At 35.5% G+C, this 21,380-nt stretch overlaps 1 protein-coding gene across 26 annotated transcripts in view; it reads left to right on the plus strand.

Annotated features, from left to right (window-relative positions):
- The first annotated feature begins 321 nt into the window (after positions 1-321).
- RIMS2 (regulating synaptic membrane exocytosis 2) overlaps positions 322-21,380 on the plus strand; it is a 753,111-nt gene continuing 732,052 nt past the window's right edge. For all 26 annotated transcript variants that reach the window (XM_073999244.1, XM_073999245.1, XM_073999258.1 and 23 more), the window contains exon 1: positions 322-601. In XM_073999244.1, the coding sequence (XP_073855345.1) occupies positions 426-601 (176 nt within the window). In that variant the 5' untranslated portion in view covers positions 322-425. The remainder of the gene's footprint in view (positions 602-21,380) is intronic.

Consider the following 21,380-nt stretch of genomic DNA (forward strand, 5'->3'; position numbering starts at 1 on the left):
CCCCCACCGCTGCCGGACACACTCGCGCCCCGGTCCGCCTGTCGCCCTCCCGCCTGCTCCCTCCAGTCACCCCACCCTTAGCTGTCCCCGCCACCTTACTCCACCACCCTCCTCTGCCTCTCCGCGCACTCCGCGTCCCGGCCTCCAGCTCCCCTTTCCCTTGAACCGCTCACTTCACAGCCCGTCGCCCCCGGGAAGAAGAAACATTTCCCGAAGCGCACTCATCAGCCCTCCCTCCCCCACACGCTCGCCCTCCCCTCCCCCTGCTCTTTCTTGGGGGAGGGGGGCTGTCGCCTTGGATTGAAGGCCATTGATTTGTATGTATTTGTCCCAGCGCTGGAGGCTGCCCCAGCCGCCGCGCCGGTGCCGCTGCTGCCAGTGGAGTTGCCTCCCCGCTTCCCTAGGGTGGTTCGGCTCCACCAAACATGTCGGCTCCTGTCGGGCCCCGGGGCCGCCCGGCTGCCACCCCGGCGGCCTCTCAGCCGCCTCTGCAGCCCGAGATGCCTGACCTCAGCCACCTCACGGAGGAGGAGAGGAAAATCATCCTGGCCGTCATGGATAGGCAGAAGAAAGAAGAGGAGAAGGAGCAGTCCGTGCTCAAGTAAGGACCTGGCTCCATATTCCCGCCTCTCTCCCTGCCCTCCGCCCCCTCGGCCGCTGCCCTGCGGCCGCCTGCGCGCCCCAGTTCGCCGCCCTCCCTCCCGCCGGCGGCGCCCAGGCCACGAGGGCTGCGGCCAGCGCCGGCCGCCCGGGCTGTTTTCTGGGTGTCTGAGCGCGGGGGTGTGTGTCGGGGAGGGAGGGCGCCAAGGCCGGCTGAGGTGAGGGCGGCTAGCCTTAGGGCGGTGTGATTTTCCCTGGCGCCTTTCCGGATTTCCCCGCTGGTCATCTTGGCTCCGGGGCCCCAGCGGGACTGGGGCTGAACCCAGGCTCTGCGCGTACCCTCTCCTTTCCCGCCGCGCGGAGACTGTGACTGGGGCACAGAATCCAATATGGCCGTGCACAGGTGCTCCCTGGCCGGACCCAGGCGAAGGCGCGCTGGCAGGGGATGCGGAGGCTACCCTGGTCCCATGCCTCCGCGGGGCGGCTCTACCAGCCACGCGGGACAGAGCAGGGCTGCCCACGGTGGCTGCGGGCGGCGGGCGGAGGTGCGGGCGAGGGGCCTAAGCTCTGTCGCGTCTCGGGTGGGTGTGCGTCCGCCGCCATCTTCCAGCCCCTCCCCCCCGGCGAGTGCTAACACCCTGCACTCTCCTGCTCTTCCTGTTTGTAACTAGTAAATCTGTTTAATCCTGAAGAGACTCCAGTTCCTACCATCACTGCAGTTTGGCATACTCCCTACCTTGTGAAGTTCTACTATTCGTGCTCACAGTCTTGACAGCCCGGGTTTTTCCGAGGGTGGGAGGAGTGAAAGCAGCACCCAGGCATCCGTTTACCGGCTCTGGAACTTCAGCACCAGGGAACTGTCCAGACAGGGTTATCTTTAGCTCTGAGACTCCTTTTCTGGTTAGTCTAGCAAAGAGATTTGTTTCTACGAGGTTTGCTTTTGAATGTTTTATGGTTATTTTATTTCTCACTTTGTGAAAGAGGTTGTTCAGAAGATGTGTAACCTTTTTATGTTTTTCCAACTTGGCCTTTTTCTTTTTTTGAAGTGAGTTATTCAGATGATTCTTTTGCGTTTTATCAATTACACGTTTCCTATATTCTCTACAGAAATATACAATTGAAAGTTCAGAGTTCCTCTGTGAAGGAACTAATACACTCACTTCAGGTACATTTTAAAAGCAGGTTGTTGAATTTAGTTGTCTTTCATGTACTTATAAAGAAACAGGTTTCATTGTCAATAGGTATACATTTTCATATTTTAATGAAAAATACAACTTTAATTTATAGTAACAAACAAATATTCATAAATCTTAGAGAAAGATACTATTTCTCACAAAATATTGAGTGACTAAAACAGCAAATATGTTTCTGACATAACTGAAATTAAGAATTTCTTCATGAAAGCTAATTTCTAGGGTTGAATACTTATTTGGGAATGCTATTTATTAACAGCCTTGGGATATGAAGAAATTAAGAAACTTAAGCAGTTTACTCCAACTATTGGAAGAATAAAGCATTATTTTTAGAAGCTTTTTGAGCATGCTTCTTACTGTGCCTGACTTTATTTTGTATGCTAATAATGCCAAGCTTTTGATGACTTGCAGTTTGATATTTAAATATGAACTTTTGCCTTTTACTATCGTTGATAAAAATCGGTGTGGCCAAAATGATGCTCCAGTTAAATGTAGTTTTTTTTTTTGACTTACCTATTTAAATATAAAATGTGTTTTTATTTCTTCATAGTAGAAATACTATGTGGCTTGTTCACTGTAGTTCTAAGTTTATTTATTGTTTTAATATAGAAATTTAAGTGGATTTTTAAGTATTAGGATTATTCAAAATGAACAGTATGTTAGAGATGTTGTAAAAGGGTTTTCCAGGTAACTACATGTGTATATATTATATCTGTATGTAAACCTACATACTATTCAAATACATATAATATTTACGTATTCATATTTACATAGTTTAGATAGAAACAGATGTTCTCTAAATACGTATTTATACAATCTATAAAATTACACTGATGAAAAATATATATTCAGATTTATTTTAAATATTTATTTGCATTGCCACCTAACTTAGTCTTAGGAAGGGGTCGTACCTCAAAATGACTTTCATGGTTTCACAATTCTTGTTATATTTATTTTAACAAACAGTTATTTGGAGGTTAAAGCATAATATATTTGGACATTTGGTTTAAATGTTCTTAATTTCTTTTTAATAAAAGAGTAGGCAAGGAAATGAGGAAATGAATAAACTTTATAATGGAATTATAGTAATGAGAAACAAAAATTGTTTTGAAGATTTTGATGGTTTACTAAATAATACATTATCAATATTGAGTATTAAATAACAAATACGTAAGAAAAATAATACTAACATTCTTCAATGGTTACTATTTCCCATGAAGTTTTGGGGTTCACTTACCTGGTCATCACTATCCTTTGTTTCTTTTTAGTGCTGTTCATTACATTGGAAGTTAACATGTATTTTAAGAGTAGAGAGAAAAATAAACTGAAATTTAAATGTACGTCTCTGCCTTTTAACAATTATGTTAAAAAGTACGTTTGATGTGTGAAGATATTTCAATGGTTAGATAAAAATATTTTTGCATGATCTATGAGTTTCAATGGCTATATTAAGTATTCATGCAAAGTGGAGAAAAAGCAGGAATTTGAACCTTGTTAATATTTAATATATAGATGACAATACCTAGGTGCATATAATTTTAAAGTAAATATGCATGTAGTAAAAGATTCATGCTTGAGATATTTTTAATAAGAGAACTGAATGATCAAAACTGAGACCATTATTGTTATCTTTCACCTTAGGAGCCTGAATAATTAAAAAGTACTCCTAATTATTAGTAATTTCTTCAAAGTTCAACTGAACATCCACATAGGAAGTCTATCATAATCAAATAATACCATTTTACATGTGAGCAAGGTACTATAATTTTGAAAGCATTTAAAAATCTCAGTAGAACCCCGATCAGTAATTACTTTAAAAAATCCTTTCATGTGTTCCTGTAGCAGTTTTAATTTGGCTAATTCAATTTATCAGTAAAATTTATAATGTCCTTTTACTGACTAATTTTTTTTTTTTTCAATCTTCCAAGACATCCAGATGATTAATGTTTTTAAGTCTTGTCTTTCAAGATTGTAAACTTCTTGAGGGGAAGAATCAAAATTTACCCTTTTTTTGAGTTTGTGTTTTGCAACATCCTTAACACCTGCACATAATAAGTACTTAATAAATTGTTTATTTGAATTGTGGTAATGTTAATGAGGTAGCTTATCAATTTTGTGGGACAATGAAGAATCACTGTTTGAAAGAAAAGCATAATTTATTAAAAGTTGAATTTCCAGTGGGCTGTTTTGAAAAAAAAAATTGTGAAAAAATGTCTGAGGAAAGCAAACCCACTAAATCAATAGAGAAGTATTCATTCAGTAAATACTCAGTTTCTAATATGTACATATCATGGCCTTTCAGATAAGCTTTTTGTAACACAAATTAGAAATTTTGTGTTTCTTGATGTGTATATTTTCATTCATAGTTTAGATTTTCTCTTAAAGGGTTAATTTGCTCCCCAAATAAAGGAAGGCAAGAAGTAAAAATTTTCCTGATACATTAGGGTAACAATTAGTATATATATTTAACACATATATAGTGAGCAGTTCTCTATTTTTTGAAATAATTCAATTTTAAAAGTATTTTCCAAAGTTAATTTATAAAATTTTGAAATAAAATTTCTTTTTTTTTGAGACAGAGTATTTCTTGCTGTGAGGCCCAGGCTGGAGTGAGGTGGTGCAGTAACGGCTCACTGCAGCCACCACCTCCTGGGCTCACATGATTCTCTCACCTCAGCCTCTCAAGTAACTGGGACCACAGGCAGGTGTCACGACACTTCACTAATATATTTTTTGTTCTTGTAGAGATGAGGTCTCCCTGTGTTGCCCAGGCTGGTCTTGAACTCCTGGGCTCAAGTCATCCTCCTGCCTTGGACTCTCAAAGTGTTGGGATTACAAGTGTGAGCCCCCAAATTTCTGCAGCCCCCAAATTTCTTAGCTACCTATTTCCCCCACCCAGAGCCAACTACTGTTACTAGTATATTTTATATTGTCTACTCTTCCAGAGACAGTCTATGCATAAGAATGCATGTGTATATATAATATTGTGTGTGTGTCTGTATATGTGTGTATGTGTGTGCTCATACATGTATATATGGATGGATGTAAATGTAAAAACACAAATGTGTCCTACAGTTTGCTTTGTAGGAGGTCAGTTCCACATCTGTGACTATATAGCTGCTTCATTAATTTTAATGGATATAGGATATATACTATCCCTTTTAATCAATATTCTGTAATTTCTTTAACTAGTACCATATTTGTGGGTATTTAAATTTTTTTCTAAGTATTTTGTCATTAGTAATTTTTAGTATTTATCACAGTATTATCTGTGATAAATATTTTTGTACATACATTTCCTACATGTATGAATGTATATTTGAGACAGATTCCTAGAAACAAAGTTGTTGGGTCAAAGGGTTAGTATATTTTAAATCTAATAAATATTGTGAAATTTACTTTTGTAGAGGAAATGCGTATAAGTGACGTGTACTAAGGGGACTTTCCCACATCCTTGCCAACTCAGTGTGTGGCAATCTTTACCAATATTTCAATGAAAAAGATGCCACTGTAGACTTATTTGCAATTTTCTTATCAGAGAGATTGAGAGCCTTTTTAAAAAAATTTGGTTAGAGCCATTTGTATTCCCTTTTCTATTAGTAATTTTTAGTGATTTGTAGAGACTCTTACATGTTACTTGTTTTAGGACCTTGTTTATGCCTTTTTTGCTGGTCAGGGTTAAAAAAATTTGAATTTATTGTAGTTTTGTTTTATGGATTTTGGGTTTGTGATCTTGTTAGAATGACCTTCCCTATTCTAGTATTTTTAAAAACTACCAGTTGAATCATGAATACTTTTAAATAAAAATTGCATATGTAAACCAATGTTGCCATTGCCAAAAAAATGAAAAACTATAGTTTTTAAGGATTCGAAATGCATTCTAAAAAATTGATAGACATTTTATAAGAAAACAAGCAAACAAAAAATTGATTTACATTTTATGAGAAAGTACCCAATAAATTTGTATATATTCTATATTTTAAAGTAAGGGCAATTAAATAATATCTTCCTCTTGACAATAGATTTTGATAAAGAACTCATTGTATTGTGCGATGAAGAAAGAGGTAGTGGAAGCAAGTTTGATAGACCACATGAATTTTGACTTGACACCTTACTTTACTAATTAATAATGGTAACGTCTTGCTTATATTATTAAACTCTGAGTGTGCTCATCTATACTATTTGAGTAATAACACCTATTTTGAAGGATTGTGATTGTTATAGACTAAGTATCCTGGTATAAGTAGTTGTGCAATAAATAATCATTATTGTTAAGTGATATAGCTAGCTCTCTTGAAACCTTAGTATTTTCATAGGATTGCTGGGTGAAATTTTCTTATTTTCTAAAAATTGAGAGATTCTTTTCCTTGTCTATTATGAAGTCAAAATATGCCTGGAAGGCTTTTAAGTGACTTTGTTATTTGTTTAGAAGACTAGGGATGGGGAGAGGGTGGGTGACAACTTGAAAGTAGTTTCCTCAGCAAATACCATTCTTAAGGAGCCTGATAACTAAGACATAGCAGTGAAAATAACACTGACATCAAGTTATTGGTAATTGGCAAGATACTCATAGTCAAAGGTGAATTGAGGGGACTTACTTGTGGAAACTACTTTGTAATTGACTTTAGATTTGCCTAGGTTAAAATTTTTACTCTATTATTTAACTAAAATCTGTATTTACATATTTGTCTCATTCACATTATATCTAAGAACCCAGAGAATCATATTAGGTTAAGCTGATTCTGAAGTATGGTTATTGAGCTTAGAACGCTCATCTTCACATCACCCCTCAAATACACGTAAGCTTTGTATGATTGCTGGTTTCTCATCCTTCTGGCTTAGCTTCAAATTTGGATCTTTAGAGAGCTCTTTTCTGACCACTCTTTCTTACATAGATTCTCTCCATTATTCTTTATAACAATACCTTTTATATTTCCCTAATTATACTTCTCAAAATTTATAATGATTTATTTACTTGTTTATGGTCTGTCCATCCTGCTAGATTATCAACTCAAAGAGAGCACACACCATGTCTGTTTTGTTCACTAATGCAGCCTCAACTTCTAATTTAATACAATGCCTTACACATAGTAGTACTCAAAAATATTAATTGGGTGAATGAACGCACATTGGGAATGAAATGCTATGTTCATCTAGGTGGTACCAACTTTCAAGGTGAACTCCAATAATCTTAAGAAACAAGATTTGCTCATGTAGTAGTGCCCTTATTTTTGAATCAAATGTAATTTTTAAACATATGCCCAATTTTGCTTATTTTCCATGGAAGGAAACTTACAGTGTTTGTGTATGATTACAGCTTATCTTTCTTTTGGACTAAGAGCATATCTTTTTTGACTAGAAGAACATTTTTTTCTTGACTAGAAATCATTTCTTGACTAGAAAACATTTGACTAGATATCATTTTTTAATTTAAGGAATATTAGGAATTAGGGAAAATTTGGCTGTAAAAGTGATTACTTTAAGAGAATTAATACATTTCCATTGTGTTTAGCACAGCTGACTGATAAGGAGTACACAGAATGCTTTGGATAGAAATAGTTCATGCCCTCCAGGGACAGACCATCTAAGGCCAACCATAATCATATGAACACATAAAAATGTGAAGTGTCATGAAAAAATACCGATAAGGTGTTTTTAGTACATTATAACCATAGTAAAAAATATGTCAGACTAATCTTACTAGTAGTTTCTTGCCTCTGTGGTATTGCTTGATTATATTGTGTTGTATTATATGGTGTCACATAGTTTGTCCTGTTAAAATTTCTGAAAGTTTCACTGCTAGATATTAAAAACTTTTGTATTCTCTAGTCACCTAATGAAATGCAGATATCTCTGGGTGTTGAAATAATTTAACTATTATTAGGTAATTCTTAAGGAGTTTATTGTAAGAAACATGATAAACCACATGAAAATTTTGCATGGTAAGTGCAAGGAGACTGCTATGCACTACAGTGTTTCATGGATATATTTTACAGGAGGAGCACCTGATTCAGTCCTGGGAAGATGCCATCTAGGCTGAATCTCAAATGATGAGTAGATGTTAGCTGGGCAGATTGTTCTGTAAGCAAATATCCTAAAACTCCCAATTCCTCTTTGCCCCCAAAACCCTTCATTTGTAAACAAAAACAAAAACAAACAAACAAAAAAGAAGATGATGACGCAGGACATGGTCAAGAAATTTGCCTGAAGTGGTTCAGAAGAGCACAGATTCAAATGGAGATGCATCAATAGAGGAGACTGGAGAGATGGCAAGGTTCAGAGCCTAAAAAGCCTTCTATGCTATTCTTTGGATTTGGTAGTGGGGAGTCATGGAGGGATTTTAAGCAGTGACACAATATAATTAGACTTCTGTTGGAACAAAAAACACTCTCATCACTATTTAGGAGATTCTTACAGTAATCCAGGTAATAAATGATGAAGATATGAAATAAGGCAGTAGAGGTGGAGGTGGAGAGTCATGACAGATTTCTGAAAAATTTAGGAGTCAAAATTGCCAGGATTTGACAGTTGTGTGTTAAGGGTCAGGTAAACTCGTATGATGCCAGACTTGCTTAACTGACTACTGTACATAATATATATCTGCCTGTATCTGCTTATCTTACTTATTGTTAGCTCTGTGAAGTCATCTGGTCCCAGGACCAGTGTTCTTTTGAGGGAGCAGTTGTGAAGTGGCTTATTTTATTGTTTTAGTTATTCTAGAGCATTTGTAACATTGATATGAGTACTAGAAGTGACTACAACTTGGGATAATGGGACGGTAGTAAAAAGGGCCAAAAGGGAGAAAGCAGAAAAGAAAGGACAAAGAACAAAGGGGAGAAAGTAAGATTAGGGCTCTTGGAATCCATTCACAATTAGAAGGAACCCTTCTTAATATTTTAGTTTATAAAACTTTTTCTACTGGATATATTCACACCATATAATCTTTTCAGAACTTCAGGACTATCATCCTTTTATTGAATATTCCCTACTTCCATTGATAACTTAGTCTCAATGAATTTCTCACCCTCTGGTTTTATTTCATTCTTTGTATATTTTAAACTATCACACAATCTTTGTTTTATATGTTAGGCTTAGCAAGGACAAATTTCCTTCCCTCTAAGGGAATTTTGGAAATGTGCATGTATTTTAGGAAAATATAGAGAGGAGATTAGTTATGGAAATGACATGCTGAAGTCGGTGAAGATTCTGGGCATTTTTATATTAGCTTACTGAATTATTGCAGAATTTCAGAAAGTGCTTGTATTATAAAAGGGAGATAAATTTTGGGCTTTGTAATGGAAAGTTCCAGAAATAGGAATTGAGGTAGGGTTATGGAAAGGGGAAAGTTAATAAAAGGTTTTGACACAGGAGTAATATATTATTTTACCTACTTTCTTTCTAATATAGGTAACCTACAAAATTGAAGACAACTAGATAGTATAAATTAATTGGCCAAGAACTAACAACTTTAATACAGTTTATATATTATGAACATATATCTATATTATATATACCTGTCAAAACTCTATTACTTTTCGTACAACATGGTGCTAGCTACATGCTTTTTAAGGCATTTGGAATTCACAACTTTTGTATAGTTATATGGTTATAAACATTTAGTATTTGTATATAATACAAATAATTTGATAGGTTCTGCTAAACAGAGGAACTGGAAAAATGCTCCTTTAGGCACAGGAGGAATGCCCTTTAGCATTTTTTTTCTTCCAATGAAGCTTATGTTCAGCTTGAAGAGAAAAATAGTTTGGTAGTTTCTTGCATCCTGTAATTAGGCTTCTGGGAGGCTAAAACTAGGGAAAAAGGATACTCTAAACAATATAACTAGGTAGTAGAATAACCACAGTGGTGTTTGGTGCTTTGGTATTGTTCAGTTGACAGATGGAGGTGGTGCTCACATTCATCTTGTTTTGTTGGCATATGTGGTATCTATTATCATTTTTATAATACTTTGCTTCCCAGGCACATAGATGGAAATCTGTTTTATCACACATAATTCCTTTTAACTAAAAGCTGTCTTCAATCTGAAAGAATTAATTAATGCTTTTATTAGCACATATATTTTTTTTACTGGGCCAAAATCTAGGTGTAGGCAGGGCTGCATTTCTTTCTGGAAACTGTAGGAGGATTGTTTCCTTGCTCATTTGGGTTGTTGAAAGAATTGTGTTCTTTAAGTTATAGGACCGAGATTCTTGTTGGATATTCAGCTTAGGACTGTTCTTACCTCCTAGAGGCCTCTTTCTGGTACTTGCATATAGCTTGCTATATCTCTGAACAAGCAATGGGGTATTTTGAATCTTTATCACGATGCCATCTCTCTGACCTTTCTTCTGTCATTGCATCTCTCTCTGCCACAACTAGAAAAGATTTTTTTCTCTTTTAGGAACTCATGTGATTAGCTTGAATTCACCCAGATATTCCGGAATAATCTCCCTATTTTAATCATATCTGTAGAGTTCTTTTTGCCATATAAGGAAACATATTTATGTGTTCCTGCGATTAGCACAGAACATCTTTGGGGGGCCATTTGTTCTCCTTATGACATTCCACTAAAGAGTGCCAGTAGATATAAATTTGGATATATATTTTTTATAAAGTAGATACTGAACTACTCTTATGTTTTAAAATGTATTTTGTATTCAGAGATACAAATTCCACAATATCTCTGAAATAATATTTTACTATATATGTTTTACTATAGTTTCTAATAGTATATTGCCCTCAAATTACTGCCAGTCTGCGTTACACTTTTTATTTATTTAACAGTTTCCTCCAGAGTTAAAATGTTGATTTAACTGGGTTTGGGGTGGAGGGACTGGGGGCAAGAAGTGTGAATTTAAGTACTATTCCTAAGTAGTAGTCATGTTAGTTAATAATTGTATTTATTTTTATAGGGAGAGGAGTAAATAATTTTACCATATGACTAACATAGTGAAGAGTCATTGAAATATTTTCATATGCAGTATTTTCATTATCCGATGGTCATGTTAAAAGACGCAGCATAGCTTTATATTCCAGTATGAGTAAGTAAATATTTGAATATAATTTTTCCACAAGAAGTAGTTTCTTTTGGAATGTTTGGTTGAATAGCCATACTCTACATAAGTGTGCCTTCATATATTATTTTTTGTAATTTTTACCCAAGAGTCTGGTTTAATGAAAAGATGTATAGTACTGTATGTTATGATTAAACTTCATGACAGGGTTTAGGATATAATCAGTTGTTTAATTTTGGCATATAAAGATTAAAAGCAGCTATGAAATAAAGTAGAAAAAGAAAGTAATCCAAGATTTTTCTTTAAAACTACTAATATAAATTTATGTTGCAGTTAACAGTATGTTAGGATAGACTAGATATCAGAGTCCAGTCATGATAGAAACTATAATAGTAATTTGAACAGGGACATTTTAATATAAAGGATTACTACCTGTAGCAGGGTGCAGCCCTCTTATAGGGGTGAGGTAGAGTACCTACGACAGAAACAAATTTCAGAGAAGCCCTTCCTACATGTCTGAGGTTGAGATTCAGCCCTCATTGGAGGATGTGATTGTGGCCCACTGAGCTGTCTCAGGCTGTGGCAGGCAAGCAGGACATCATCTGTGGGAATGTTGGTGGGACTTGGTGAGAAGCTGGCTGAGGTGCTTAGGAAACTCATTGGGAAGCCACCTCTTGGGGTGCCAGTGAGACTTCTTGAGAAACTGTCTGCTGGGGTGCCACTGAAACTTGGGTGTCTATAAGCTTCTGGCAACCATGTGTTGTAGCAAAAACAACAAAACACCCGGAACCTTGAAGTCCTTTTTCCCTTTAATGTCACTATGGCTCCCTCTACTGACAAAGTTTAACATTTTGCCAACTGCAAAGGAGAAATGGTGACAGAGTCCAGATTCACTATCACAAAGCAGGTCAAAGAAGGGTGGATTTGGAGCCGAGAGGCAATAAATTTATAGTAGGCTATATTATCCCCAATATTTGTACCTTAAAACAAAAATTTATTTCTTTTTGATGTTATGTTTTTTCTGGATCCCTTTGGGTTTCTACTCCATGTCATCCTCATCCTGGGGCACAGGTTAGTGGAGAAAATGCTTTCTGGAACATTCTGAGCAGCTGAAAAGGGAGACTGCAGTGAATCCTAAGTTGTCTCTTAAAATTTCCTCTCAGCGGTATGCATACAACTTCTGCTTGCATTTTTTTGGCCAAAGCAAATTTCATGATCATGCCTACCTAACTCAGCGTGGAGAAGTGCAATCCTATCACGTATAGAGGGAGAACCAGGAGTATTTGTTGAAAAATATAACGATCACAGGATTGATAGAATTGGCATTAGAAAAGTGGGCAATCCTTAGGATAATTGTAGTTCCCCCTTTACAATTTTGTCTTATTTGCTTTATACTTTCTAAAAAATAAATTTTAGTGAAAAATGTATCAACATAAGAATTGATGATGCTTTTCACTTCTGAGTCCGTGAAGTCAAACTAGACAATGAGCTTAGTCATTTGTGCAACATAGTGAACCTGATAAGCTAAATCAGCAGGAAGTTTTTTTTTTTGAAGGTTAAGTACAAATAGACTTTTATTTTAAAATTTTCCATTTGGAAAATGTTGCATTAACTAATTCTTATAAGATATAGAAAGTGACAGGGCTGGAGCCTGCTGTCCAGGTCATGTCATTCCTGGACGTATGCATGGTCCTTGGACTGGATTTCCCAGGATGTACCCAGAATGTATGGGCTTGGAGGCTGCCTGCAGTCGGCAAGTGCTCTGGGTGAGCTGGGCCGGGGAATTACAGGTACATGTAATATGAAATGACTATAGGATTTTTTCCCATTATGGTTAGTCTTGGATAGGGGATAGAAAATGAGATTTAGATATTCGGATAATAGTCCCAGCTCCATCATTTATAAGAGCAAGACTCTGTCTCAAACACACACACACACACACACACACAGAACAAAAAACAAAAAACTTCTTTTTTTTCCTGATTGATGGAAAATGCTTTTATGCTATTAGAATTTTGAAAATTCACCCTCCTTAAATTTTACTTCAAAGCTAGCATATTCTTTAACTCACTTCCTTTTCTTTCAGTGACAATTGTAATATTGAAATTTCCTCTGATAATGCGAATGGTATTCTAATCCATTTGAACTTTAAAAACAACATAAAATATTTAAAAATAATGTTGGTGTTCCACAAGTATATGTGATGCTCTGCTCATCTTAATAATTTTTCTTTAGGACTCATGTTGTAACATTTGACTATCAATGACATTGACTATCATTGACTGTCACTCATACTGTAACATTGACTATGACTTTAATCTCACTATTCTGAAGCTAAACTGTTGCTTTGAATCTATAAACCTTGTCATATTCATTAATGTACTTCCATACAGTTTATGAAAATTTTTTATTAAGTTCATTCAAATGTTCTAAATTCAGTTAATCCATTTTTTGAAGTCAATAACTACCTTTCAACAGATCTGTACAGTGAGAATAACTTACATTTCAATGATATTTTTAACCCATAAACTTCAAAATAAAAGCTTTTCCTTTCATAGACAACAACTTAGGTATGGAACAACAGAGAACAATATTCTGATCTTGTTTCTTTATATAAAGCCAACAGTAATTGGGACTGAAGCAGCTTGGAATTGATAAGATTTTTCATTTTGATAACATTTGATGTGGAATTCATATCTAAAGGCAAAATTTTACATTCAAGAGCTCTGGAAATAAAGTATTACTTGAATTTCAGATTTTTCAGAATGAACTCTGATTATAGAATTTTTCTACTTGTCATTGCAAATTTATACAATATTTCTGTAATATTTTATAACTATTAATATTTCAAAATCTTAATTTACCAATTTGAATATATTTTGTTTTTGGTACATCTTTGCAGGACAAATACCTTTTTAGTTATTCCTCTTTAGTGGCTATAGTGTCAGTTATTAACTTAATACTGTTTTCTAACTATAGATTCATTAATCTGCGGTGAAAACTTTAGTTAGTAATTTTGGTTAGTGTTGTCTCTGTATCCTCTCATGTGCCATCTATACACTTACTAATATCATTGAAAGTGATACATGTTCTTTGTCTTTTTTTCTTTTTGGTTCATCGATTTCAAATATAGTGTTGGCAGTTGGCAGTTTCTATGTAGACTTCTAAATGAGAGGTTCTGCATTATGCTTTGTTATTTTAAACTTGCAGACATTTAAAAAAGTTAAAATCTTGCTTTGTGGCAAGGTGCAGGCATTGTTTATTGGCCCCATAGCTTTAGGTGCTAACTTTTTCATGCAAATAGGACACTTAGTTTGAGGAAGAGAGGAATTATAGGAGTACAGGAACCCAAATTTGAGAAATGTATTGTATTGCTGAAATAATGATTTACTTCAGTAACTAAAATTTCAAAAATTTTATACTTATACTCATATTTTCAAAAAAGTCTGCAGTCCCTTTACTGAACTTATTTAATTAAATTGTTACGTTATTTTTTATTTCTAAAATTAAAACAATCCATTATGAAATTCTGTCACGAATGACTGTCTTGGTAATTGTTAACATTAAAAGCCAATAAGAAAGAAATAAAGAGGACCAGAATGAAATAGGGAAGAAAAGAAGGGAATACAAACAATAAAAAGATTGACAAAATAATTTATATCTTATGTGGTACATCTAATACTAGATATTGCTATTGATGCAATGTAGTAATCCTGCATACTTTATGTGCTGGAAAAATACAGAAACAAGAGAAAATTAAAAATAAATGTTTTACATGTGTATATAAGACAACGAATTTCAGTGATAATAACCCAATTGGGACAAAAGTAATAATTAGACTACCTGAGATGATCCAATGGGAAGGTCAGGGGAGAGATGCTACATGGTGCTGCTTCTACAAAGCCATATACACTCTACTCTCTAAAAGAATTTAAACAATGGATATCCCCTTATACATGTTTAAGTCTGTATCTAAAATTTTCCAGCAATACAGTATAGGGAATCAAAGATGATTGTTTTTAGTTTAGGTATTTATTTGTTATTCCTTTAAACAAATGCATTTTGAGCATCTGTTCTATACCAGCCACTGTACTAATTTAGGAAACAGAGAGGAATAGGACACAGTGTTTGCCCTTGAGGTGCTTATAATTTAGTGGAAAAGAGTCATCTAAATAAATAATCCAAATGCTGATAAGTGCTTTAAAGTACTTATATACCAAGTGTTGAACAGAGGAAGGGGCTAGTATATGAACATGGAGGATTTAAGGAAGTCTTTATAACCAAAGATCGCATTCAAATTGGCCTTGCAGGAAAAAGTATGTGGAGAAGGAGAAGGGCATTTTAGACATATGCAAAGCATGGACTGTGAAAAGCATAGTGCATAGTGTCTTTGGGGAATAGCCAATATTCCTATATTGCTAGGTACATGGAAGATGGAAAGAAGGGATGGAGTGGTGGAAGGTGAAGCTAGTTGGTGAGAGTCAGTTACAAAGGGCATCATATGCAGGACTGGTATTCAGTTGGTATGCACCAGTACACAGACACTAATTTTTAAAAACTGAATCACTTTGATGCAGACTAGTAAATATTATGGAGAGAATAAATTATCTAACGATGTTGTCTAGTTCAGTCTTAAAGAATTATGGAACTTAGTAACCTTGCTGGTATGTATTAACATGGTCCTTGGAAGGCATGTACTGCCTGGAGTGTCAGTGCCTGCCTGATACGCTGTGCCCTGTTGGTGGAGGCAATGAAAGGCTGCAGTGCAAATGGTTTTCGTGGTAACTGCATTTGGTGGGGAGTGTCCTGAGGCACAGTGCTTTCAGTGTCTGTGGAAAACACAGAGCTAGATCAGGGGTATCCAATCTTTTGGCTTCCCTGGGCCACATTGGAAGAAGAAGAATTGCCTTGGGCCACACATAAAGTACACTAATACGATAGCTGATGAGCTTAAAAAAAATTGCAAAAAACTAATTAATATTTTAAGAAGGTTTACAAATTTGCGGTGGGCCACACTCAAAGCTGCTCTTGGCCTGTGGGTTGTACAGGCTCAATCTAGATGTTTATGTGACGATTATATGCAGGCAGTCTGCCCAGTTGTTTTAAAGTTGTAGCAAAATGGTGGGTATCAGGGACCTAATGATTCTCATTTGAATTATGAACGTGTCAAGAGAAGTCTAATATTTTTCTAAATATCCAACCATGGCTCTGTTAAGAGATTGACACTTTCTAAAATTGAACAAATGATTTGCAAGTTATTAGAATGACTGTATAAAGAATTTATGCTATAACTCTGGTGTGTCCAATCTTTGAACTTCCCTGGGCCACAGTGGAAGAAGAGGAATTGTCTTGGGCCACACATAAAATACACTAACACTAACGATAGCTGATGAGCTAAAAAAAAAAAATAAATCTCATAATGTTTTAAGAAAGTTTATGAATTTGTGTTGAGCCTCATTCAAAGCTGTTCTGGGCCACATGTGGCCTCCGGGCTGCGGGTTGGACAAGCTGGTTGTAACTCTTGTCATATGGAAAGCAGGTATCTATATATCTACATCTATAGTTTATTTGGAAAAAAGAAAATATATTTTAATGTTAATTTATATATTGATTTTTATATTAATTTTATATTGCTGTATCAGTTGTTAAATATTTAGAATCACCTATGGTTCTAAGTCATGCTAAGAAATTTGAATTTATCTTATTGGCATGTTTGATCTGTAGTGAAAGTTTTTGAAATGAGATAGTGATAGGGCCTGTTATAATATGTTAACAAGTGACTTCTGATGACTTAGTGTAAAGTCTCACTAGCATGAGAATTCCTACCAGTGCATTTTCACTGGTACTGCCTTGTATCCTGGGATCTTGTGTCTCTTCTGGGTTTGTCCTCTGTATTGCTGCAGAGTATCTTCTTAAAAATGAAATTTAAATAATTAATTTTATGGCCGAAGAATCTTTTTAGGCTTTCTATTGCTTTGAATACAATTCAAGCTCCTTTTTCATACACTGTGCTTCACAGCCCCTCTCCAATTTGTTTTTCCAGCTTCATCTTCCACTCCATCCTTTCATGTATCTTTACTTTTAGTTATAATAAAATTTTTACTGTTTTTGGAGCATTGAAGGAGTAAAGGGGACCCTTTCATAATATGGAATAAACAATTCAGTGAATTTATTTATTATATATACTATGTATCCTGAAATATTTGAAATTGGGACCAAATCAGTGTTGCTTTCATTTTAAAATCACCTTTGGAAGAAATTTAGACACCATTAAAGACATAAAACTCTCATTACTCATTTTCTTCAACTTCAATAGGAAATCTTATGGAATTGTTTTGGAACACATGCTTCCAATCTGCCACCAGATTTTGCAGCAGGAATTTATATAATCATGCCATAGCTCAAACTGTCTCACAATTTACCATATGTTTCAATATTTCCAATGTTTTCAAACACTCTCCTCTCTTTCCCACCCCTTCCAGTTCACATTTCTCAGCTTTGTCCCAGCTTTTACCCCACAATTCTCATTCATTTCTCTGATTCATGGTTAATCCTTGTTATAGCCTTCCAGTTTGGAGTTCATTTTATACTGGTTCTCTTTCCTGGACCTTTTTTTAGTCAGTTAAAATAAGCAATGCTTAATCCTGAATTTAGAATTCTTGATTTTCTGACTTGGGTTCTGATCTCTCAGATCTCTCAGTACATGTTTTCATGGCTTTACTCCTTTTTTTTTTTTTAACCTCTATTTAAATTTACCAGAGCCAGAAACATTACGGTCTAGACTCAGGCTGGCTCCTGTAACAATATAATATTTTCAGTAAAATTTTTCCTCTTAGAAACCCTGTATTCATCCGGTTAGAGCTGAGGGGAATTTCTGTAGTCTAAATCTAATCAATTAAAATGGCTTTTTATAAGTAACTGGATTTTTGTGACTGCAAATATTGCTTTCCTGCTATTTTCCTTCTAATCCTGTGTTTACTTAGCTGGTTCGAGGAGTCAAGGCAGTACAGTGTATGTAAGGAAAGGCTTTGGCATTAGTCAACTCTGGGTCATATCCTAGTTTCCCAGTTACTAATTTTGTGACCTTGAGTAAGTCACTTAATCTCTTGGACTCTGTTTTTTCATCTATAAATTAAAAACAATGACTGTTTCATAGGGTTGTGGTGAGATGCAAATGTAATGTGACGGACACACAGAAGACATTCAATAAATGTTAATAGGAAAATAGATACTATGCATTTTAGGCTACTTTTTCTGCTACTATTCTTGTGGTCTGCATCCCCATCTGAAGTTAGATTCATTTGTTTATATGAAGGTCAGTCTTGACGGTTAGAAGGTGAGCCTAGAGTGAGAGGAAGTGAGAAGAACACAGGTGAAATTCATCTGAGTATTTGTCCTTGAACATTGTCTTTACTAGAGAGTTTTTGAGATTGTTGATAACAGCAAATTGCTCTGTTGGGGTAAGAAGGTGTTTTTTGTTTGTTTAAACATTTTTAAAAATAAACAGTGTGCTGAAAATAGTTAGAGTGTCATCTTTGCTCTTTGCTTGCCATTAGTAATCTGAAAATTATAACTTTAAAGTATTTTCATAACTATTTCAAAATAGTAATAATTTAAAAATAGTTTTAAAAATTATGCAAACAGGCTTATTCACATCTAAGCCCTGCTGTGGACTTACCATGTAGTTTGACAGGTATATATTTCAAAGTTGTTCATGACTTTTTCAAATTTTATGCAAACAGTAGTATTCTTAAGTTTATATTCTCTTCTGACCATCCTAAGTACTGAAATCACCATCTTTCAAATACTTTCATCTGGAGCTCTGATTACCTTATATAAACATAGAAAGTTCGAAGACTATTCATTTTTATCTCAATTTTCATTATAAAAATGCAATAATAACAATAGTTTTTAAAATGAAAAAAGTGTGTGTAACCTCACCATCCTATACAACTGTTCATTTTTATATCTTCCTCTCTATTTTTATCTGTATGTATCATATGTTTTACATAGATGCAGTTATGGTATATATACAGTTTTATATTTTGCTTATTTATTATAATTTTTTACTTAATAGGATATCATAAATATTTCTTCCATGAATAGATTTTCTCAGCCATCTACCTCAGCATCTGTCACATGCCAGCCGTATTCAATCAAATGGGTTCTTCTCCATTCTAGTTTTCAGTAATTGCAGAAAATTTCACTGCAATTAAAACAAAAATATTCAACAGTTTACTATTCATTTTTGCTGTGTGTTTTGCTTTGATTTCTGCTCCGGTGTTATGCCAAATGTGGGACATAACCCTATTTCCTGGATTCTAAAATTTTACTCATATCAGGCAGCTACATTAGTAGCATTTCTCTGGAGATTTGGGGATAAAGATGATGAGGTTCCCACAGAGTGGATAATTCAAAATTGAATTACACTTACTGATTCTGAAAAAAAAACAAAAGCACTTTGAGCATTTCTACCCACTTATGTCCATTTTGTTGCCCCCTGCTTCTTCCTGCTCTACCTTTCTTCTCTCATTTCTTTCCCACTCTCCAATCTCTATTAGTTTTGTAATATCAGGCTAGGAATGTTTTTTTCTTTCAGTCTATTTTCTGTTGGAATTTCCTTTCAACTCTGCAGTGGTTTATCAAAGTATTTTCCTAAATGGACAGTTTCTTCCTCAAAGAAAAAAATCTTCGATATCATTTGGTAAAGTATTTTTCCTCCATTCTGCTGCATAATCTTTTCTATAAATTGTTGCTCAATTGAATTTTGTTGGTCTTTAGGGGATTCCTTCAGACTTAGGTTTGCCTAGACCTAACTAATATTAAGATTTCCGTAAGGGTTTTACTATATCTACTTAAGAGAAAGGTGAAGAGCCATTAGGTTGTCATTATAATTAGATTTCAGCAGTTTTTTTTCTTAAGTTCATATGGAGTAGAGTGATACTTTGATTAACAAATTCTTCGAGGATATAGCTCCTTTAAAATAGCCTCAGTAAGATAGAAGAAAAGATTATTGGTCATGTTAAACAGAGTTGTTCTGATTCTTGTGGCTCTAAGGCAGTGTTACTAATGGCAGTGCGGTTTCTATTTATCTGCCCAAATTTGATGATAATGAGACCTGGGTCATCGTAAAGTAGGGAGCTTGTTGGAACCTATCTTGTGTTCTTTGTCGTTTTCCCATTTGGTACCTTTCTTTTTACCGCTTACAAATGACTTCTTCCTTTGGGTGTCTGATGCTTTCCAACTCTTTATTCTCTCCTCAGTCCCTAGTGCATTAGAAAAAGAGTAATCTATTATTTATAGTTTTCCAAATGGGAAATAACAATACAATAACCTTAAAATTTCTGAATGGCTAATAAGTTATAACCTTAAACAGATATTTACATACCGGTTAAGCCAGTTATTGGTAACTTACGTTTTTGTGGAGCCTGAGAGCAGAAATTGAGTGTGATAATAGCGTTCTTTTCCTCCTTGAGTTTAGCACAGTGCCTGACACATAGTAGGTGTAAGTAATGAATTAATGAAGGAATTAAAGAAACTTTGTTTGAAGAGTTTCAAGAGATTGATAGAAGAAATAAAGGGGTACAATGACAGGGGATTTTAGAATCATAGAAAAACTGACCTTGAATGTAAACTGGAATTAATCATTTTGCTGTGACCAGGAATGATGATGGGATGTGTATGTTTATGTGTGTGTGAATGTGTGTGTGCATGTAAGTGTGTGTGCAGTATGAGAGAGAGGGAGAGAGAGAAAAACGGGAGAAGCATATGGGAGATTATTTAATCTTTACATAGAGGATGTCTTGAGTCTTCAGTATTCATTCTGTGTTAATGCATTACTTGCCAAACTGTGCAGATTCACCATTTGATTTTGGATTGGGCATCAGTTCACTTGCCACCTATTCTTTGCCCAGGTAAGATGTGATTGACTTTGACTGCAGCTATTTGGGTCTTGCCCATGGACTTAAAGTAATTTTGTGTGTGTGTGGTGGGTTAGGATTGAGTCATTCTGTGATCATTTGTTATTTTTAAAATGTCTGTCCTGAATAAGGAAAGTAGATAAGTTGAAAATGGACCAGTAGGTTGGGGCAGGATTAGGCAGGGACTTACATGACATGGCAAGGAATTTGGCTTTATTCTAATTATACTGACAATGTAAAGCAGGCAGGTTGAGGGGTGTGATGTTGGGGAACATGGTGATAGTGTTTTAGAGTGAGGGCAAAAGAGGTGGCAGATTTCTGGCTCAAATAACAGTTCAGTTTTGAACAAATGTGAAGTTTGGTTTGTGATCCAAAGTAAATAGAAGTCTTATGTCTCCCAAGACTTGTGATTTTTTTTTTCAGTTTTCCAGGTGAGCTAAGTTATCTTGACATTTTATTATTTCTGTTTTCTAAAACATTTACTATGTTTCTCTTTTTGCTTATGGAATAGCGCTGATAGATTTGAAATGATACATGAAGTACAACCTATAGGTATGAGTTATAATTTCTATTGTAATTAAAATTGTTACTTGCCTTTAGTCTTCAGGACTAAGATGATGTTGCTACCCAAGAAATGAATTGTGGTGTTTGTGGAA

This window comes from Macaca fascicularis, chromosome 8 (genome assembly GCF_037993035.2).
Source record: "Macaca fascicularis isolate 582-1 chromosome 8, T2T-MFA8v1.1".
NCBI classification, from domain to species: Eukaryota; Metazoa; Chordata; class Mammalia; order Primates; family Cercopithecidae; genus Macaca; species Macaca fascicularis.